At 33.9% G+C, this 6,501-nt stretch overlaps 1 protein-coding gene across 1 annotated transcript; it reads right to left on the reverse strand.

The window, feature by feature from the left end:
• Positions 1 to 230: 230 nt before the first annotated feature.
• LOC108275681 (interleukin-23 subunit alpha) lies at positions 231 to 2,453 on the reverse strand. The gene is made up of 4 exons (XM_017486595.3): positions 2,247 to 2,453; positions 1,368 to 1,466; positions 937 to 1,092; positions 231 to 609 (listed from the first exon to the last, which is right to left on the reverse strand). The coding sequence occupies exons 1-4, from the start codon at positions 2,391 to 2,393 to the stop codon at positions 460 to 462; spliced, it is 552 nt and encodes a 183-aa protein (XP_017342084.1). The 5' UTR covers positions 2,394 to 2,453; the 3' UTR covers positions 231 to 459.
• Positions 2,454 to 6,501: the final 4,048 nt, after the last annotated feature.

Below are 6,501 nucleotides of genomic sequence, written 5' to 3' on the forward strand. Positions count from 1 at the left end.
TGCAGATTGGGAAATTCAGTCATATTGACCATATCATTTCCTTATTGGTGCACTGCCACACTGAGAACTGAGTTCCTCTGTGGGTAATGATTTCATAGGAAATACAGTTTAAAGAGAAGGGGGTGGGGGTGATACACGGAAGTGAGGGCTTTGTACAGCTTGTTTAAAATTTTATTAAATGTTTTTTTTTTTTAAACAAAAAAAAAGTTACACTGTAACATACTGTAATGTACTCAGCACATAGCAAAAATGATGAAATAAATAGCAATAAATATTGTTAAAATAAATAACTTAATAAATACACAATATGTTATGCAAAACATGAAGATCCTTTTCAGGATTCTCTATCATGATAGTTCCACAATGTCATTATTATTTAACTCATGAGAACCTTTCTGCAAAATGCAGAAGTTTGAACAAATTTTGACCAACATGATCATGATAAATAATCAATAAACACTAAACATTCTGTTGAAGTGAAGACAAATGGCTGAAGACACGAGCTGTCATGATGGAGAAGGAGTACAGACGCTCGACGCTGTCACGGCACAGGTAGCCCTCGGTCATCCAGTTAGCCATCATCATAGGTGTTGGAGTCTCAGATGGCTCCTGCGGTCAGATATTAAAGTTAGCAGCAATAATGCATCAGTTACATTGTCAAAGAAATATAACAGAGGAAACCAACAGTTGCGGACACTTAAACTGCGTTAACCTGGCGCTCTGAATTTTTGATATTTTGATGATCAGGTTGAGAATATTTATATTCACAAGAACATTTACCAAACACAACACTCAACCCATGCACACATATCATTTATACAACAAACAAATCTAATGAATGCTAAGACTAAAAACTAAAAGAAGTTGTTTCCTTGTATCATCAAATTCCTTGTATTATCAAAACCAAATTTAGATGCTTGTTTAAAGAAATGTTACCTTTAGTGCTTCCAGGATTTGTTCTGTCACCACAGCTATAGCTGTAGCATTTGCTCTCCACTTGTCACACTTGGTGTTTTGGCCCTGAAATATTCCACTCTCCCCAAAAATCCTGCTATAATTCTTCAAAGCAAGAACAACCCTGGACAGGCAAGTCTGAAAAAAAAAACAAACAAAAAAAAAACCCCAGAATGAGTCAATGAAAAAATATATCATTTGGATTAAATATGGACCATGTATTGGACATAATATTTAATATTTATAGCGGTTTATTTTATAATCAGGATGTATTACGCTTTAATATTCCATGCAATACTGACAGATGTCTTAGTCCACATTAAGTTGAAGAATGCCATTAGTTCACATCCCAGTACTGCTAAATAACTTTAAGTCATGTGTAAGTACAACTATAAAATGAAAACTTTTTATACCTCTGGGTTGGTCTTAAGACTGTCAGGATCGCACTTGTCCTCGGCCCTGATCATCAGTGGAGGGTCGCTGACTGCAGCCACCTCGCTCGGGGTCTCCACCTGAAGAAAACAGAATAAATATTGATTGTGCCATCCTTTTAAAACAAAATAATACCAGAATTATTATTTATGATAATATATTAATAATAATAATAATAGATGTTATTTAACATAGTATTACAAACCCATCATTTTAATGGTTAGGTTTTTAAAAAAGTGTGTTAAATGGTACCATTCCTTGTGACTGATTTGGTACCCTAAAGCATACATCTTATGTACCTTTAGAAAGGTGTATACAGTGATAGTGCACCTTTAAAGCCTTACACTTAAAGATAATTATGGCACAATTATATACCTTAAGTAATATATATATATATATATATAAAGGCACGCTATATCCATGATTAAAGATTAAATATACATATTAAAGGATGCAAAAAATGATAGTACAACACCAGTGATAAGGAATGGATCAGTTTTGTAGCTTAACTTGTATGTCTTCATCTATCATATACAGTTTTAAAATAATTTAAGCTACATACGTAACCATTAAGGACCTTTGATATTCAAAGATTTAAAGCTTCCCTGTGTAATTAAAAGTTCATTAAACCTACAACATATGCGCCTTTCTAGTTAAAACACTAAATGGTACGACAGGAAAAAGTACAGTACTTTTATTTCTGCGAAATAAAATCATTTAAATCATCCCAATCATGCAAGAAAAGAAAACACACACACACACACACACACACACACACACACACACACACACACGATGAAATGAGAAAATTCCTCGAACAGGTTCGTAAGGAATGTGTCTAAATTCATGTTAGCACTCACCTCTTGGTACAACTGTCTGGCTTTTTCGTTGAGCCCCAGTACCAGTGTCATGCCGTCCGTGTAGTTGGTCTCGGCGACGCGCACTGGAGCGCCAAGCGCGCACACGAGCATCACCGCAATGAGCGCAAGCTGCTGAAAAGGGTTCATGGTCAGAAGAACGTGACTTACTACACGAGTACCTATAATATGAGTTTGGACGCTTCTTTATCCGTAAGCTTTGAAGCACTGAGATACCTCTGTATTTGTAGTCCCACATACTCACCTTATTTATAAGGACGATGGTGAGTCACGTGAGGAGTTTCCCGCCTCCGCAGCCACAGGTACAGTGGGTTTCCACCGTTTATCCAGTTACATCATGACACTGCTTTCTACTCCGTTTAGGAAAAGTTTTTTTTTTTAAAACAATTATAATGTCTGACTAGACATTATAGTTGGGAAGAAGTCAAGTCGCCATAACATAATACCAAGATGCATTCTTCTTCTTCTTCCTCTTCTTCTTCTTCTTCTTCTTCTTCTTATTATTATTATTATTAATATCCATCCATCCATCCATCTTCTACAGCTTACTCCTTTTCAGGGTCACGGGGAACCTGGAGCCTATCCCAGGGAGCATTATTATTATTATTATTATTATTATTATTATTATTATTATTATTATTATTTGTTGCCCTGCTTGACTAATAGATCGCTGATTATAGCGTACACTTCCAGAAAACAATGGTACTAAACTGTACCATTCCAAGTCGCTGGGGTGGTACCTTTTGTACCTGTAACTTCTTACTTGTAAAATAGTATAGTGATAGTGTACCTTTAAAAGTCCATTTATGTACCTTAAATATATATATATATTTTCTCTTTAATGTTACATTATATCCACATTTCCAGGTGAAAGACACAATATTACAACCCAGGAAAAACATCCAGTTTAGTACTTTTTTTATTATTTATTTATTTATTTATTTATTTATTTATTTATTTTTAGATCTGAGACTATGGATTAGTTCATTTAATTCACTGTAAGACGTTTCAGTTTGGTTATACTGCGAAACAAAAGTTCACCCGCTGCTTTAAAACACATGAGTAGATTCAACTTGTAGATAACCTTTGTTTCAACTCAAAAAGTTTTCCAAGTCAAGACAATGGATTACTTTAAATGAAATTTTTGAAAACTTATCAATTCGAGTTCAATATCTAAAACTTGTCATGACAGTTGGAGTTAAAGAGAAGAAATAAGTCGTCATGTTTTACAGTGTACCATAATTTTTTTTTTTTTCTCTTTAATTTTACATTATATCCACCAAATTTCCAGGTGGAAGAACCAGGAAAAACATCCAGTTTAGTACTTTTTTTTTTTTTTAAGATCTGAGAGTATAGTTTAGTTCATTGGATTCACTGTAAGACATTTCAGTTTGGTTAAACTTCAAAACAAAATCCCCTTGCTGCTTTAAAAACATGAGTAGATTCAACTCGAAGATAACCTTTGTTTCAACTCAAAAAGTTACGCTTTAAGTCAAGGCGATAGATTTTTTTTCAAGTTTAATTTTTTAAGTTTCTTTTTTTTGAAAACGTGAGCTCGGTATGCAAAACTTGTCATGGCAATTGGAGATAGAAATAAGTTTGCGTAACTCAATAGGCCAACATGTTTTACAGTGACTTGGAAAAGTGTAAAGAGTAGTGATAAAACTTTACAAGGTCCATTCATGTACCTTGCTTTAAAAAAAAAAAAAAAAAAAAAAAAATTACATTATATCCACATTTCCAGGTGGAACGTACATAGGTAATTTTACAACGAAAGAAATCAGGGAAAACATCCAATTTCGTACCTTTTATTTAATCTGAAAGAGTAGTTCATGATTACAGTATGTTTACTGTGATGCTCATACAATCTGAAGTGGTTCTTTTCATTTAAAGGGAATTCAAAAAGATTAAACAAGTAATGTGATGAATGCAAGAGCAAACAGGAGTGTTAGGTTTTGAAACATTTTCTCTGGGCATAGACAAAGTGATTGGTTAAAAAAAAAAAAAAAAGATTCAAAAACAACCCATAGGTCTGTTTATGACTGATGGATGTAGTTGCTTTAAATAGAAAGTGCTGGATTTGCATTTGATTGATCATTTTTATTTTTAGCCTTCCAAGAATGGAAGTGTCCATTAAACACAGGTTAGCACAATTAGGATCTACTAAAAAATGACTTTATTTTGAGTCTTTCTGTGCTTCTATTTGTTTTATTGTATTATATTTTGCTCTAATATCTAATGAATCTAATGAATCTAATATCTATTTAATCTACAATCTAATTAGGCTGATTTTTAATTCAACCAATCTAATCATCCAATTAATTTAGCATCGAATTAATCTATTATCTGATTAAACTAATAAATCTAATTCATTTATTGTCTAATTAATCTGTTGTGTCTTACTATTGTATATGCAGTTTTTGTGTGAAATTTCGTCCCATTATTATATCAGGCTATATATTGGCTAATAGATTAGTCTTAGCTGAATAAAATGACTTAATTTCTCTACATCATCAGTGGTTGAATGAAATATCCAGACTTCTTTTTTTCTGTACATGGCTGTGAAAAGAATGAATGAATTTTAATGACTAATGCTGTACTATACACCTGTGACCTGGACACACACACACACACTACCAACAGGTTTGTTTGGGAAGTTCTGTAATGCGACTATGAATGATCCTGTACACCGTATAAATTCCAGAAAATCCCTTTTCAAATTAAACGTAAAATCAGAGCTTCCTTTTCAAATTAAATTCTTGAAGCATTGTGCGCGCTATCTTTGCCACAGCTCCATTGTTGGATTTCAAAACAGGAAATGAGAAGTGAATGACGGTATGTTTATGAGTAGCTTTGTACATTTAAATACATCAATATGATGTCATCTATTATGCAGACTTTTGATAGATCTCTACCAATACGTTTTCAATGATGAAATTATTTCCAGGGTCGTGACACATTGTAGAAATGTGTCTTAGATAATAAATCATTGTGATGCATGTGTATTCACCAATTGCTCATTTTAATCTCTCTTATTTGATCATTACATTCTTCCGAATAAATTACTGATCGCTCCAGAGTCTTTTTATAGATTTAAATATCATTTAGTTTACAAGATCTGTTCATTCCAGCAAACAAAGCAAAACAAAACAAAACAAAACAGGAAGTTTCACAATACCAGATTGCTTTAACATTTCTTTTAAAAAATGATTTTCTTTACTTTTTACAATCTCAAAATTTTTAATTTGTTTTTATTTTTCAGTGGTTCTTTATACAACCATAGGTTCTGCAAAGAACCTTCTTCTTGTCAAGAAACATTTTTCACTGTATAGGGTTCTTGAGTCAAGCTATGTGGTTCTTTGGAGATTAAAGAAATTTTTTAAGTTTCATTATATGTTCTTCAGAGCAGTGTATTGGTTCTTCAGGGTATCATCCTTTGACAGTTTAAAGTGAACCCTATAAGGCTCTTTGTGGGACTGGAAAAGGTTCTCCTGGCATCACTCTTAAGAACCTGCACTCTCAGAAGCCAATGTGTTTATATTGGCTGTGAAATATGGACTGAGTTTATTCTATAATTCTCTGCGTCTGCATCTTATCTGAGGCTCTGAGTTAGGGTTAGCTACCTGGATGCTGTCACCAATCACAGTAGGGATGAGTGATGCTAACCTAGACGCTCACCTGAGTTGATAACATTACTTTAGCATACAGCTCGCTGTAATGTTAGACATTACCATGACCTTTTTGAGAGTTAAGTATGATGTAGCATTGCAGCTATTCACCATGATGTAATACAGAGAGTGGGTTAATTTTAACTACATTTAGCACGTGTTTTGGACAGGGCAATCTGTAGTAATTAGCATTAGGAGGATGGGTTTCTTCATGTATTCGGCGAATGTTAATTCTGGGTAACACATGCAGACAGTCAGTGGCTAACGGAACTTAGCTAGCTCAGTAATGTCGAGGTCAAAAGTTCTTCACAAGGTTAATGTGACAGAAAGAGAGGTTGGGGGTTACAGTAGGTTGTAATGCTTTCCATTATCACTTGGTTAAATGAATTAGGTTGTGCAAATAAGTTGGCGGTGAGTTGCTAAAGGCAGGAAAACAAATATTCACAAGTTAGTTAGATTTTCCTGGTGAGTCTACAGTGCCATTTTGTTCAGTAGGCAAGTGGAGGTCACGTTTCCAAAATTACACAAGTTGGTATTCTGTAACGCAGTTCCTCAGTTAAAGCCCAAAT

The sequence above is a fragment of the Ictalurus punctatus genome, chromosome 15 (genome assembly GCF_001660625.3).
Source record: "Ictalurus punctatus breed USDA103 chromosome 15, Coco_2.0, whole genome shotgun sequence".
Taxonomy (NCBI): Eukaryota; Metazoa; Chordata; class Actinopteri; order Siluriformes; family Ictaluridae; genus Ictalurus; species Ictalurus punctatus.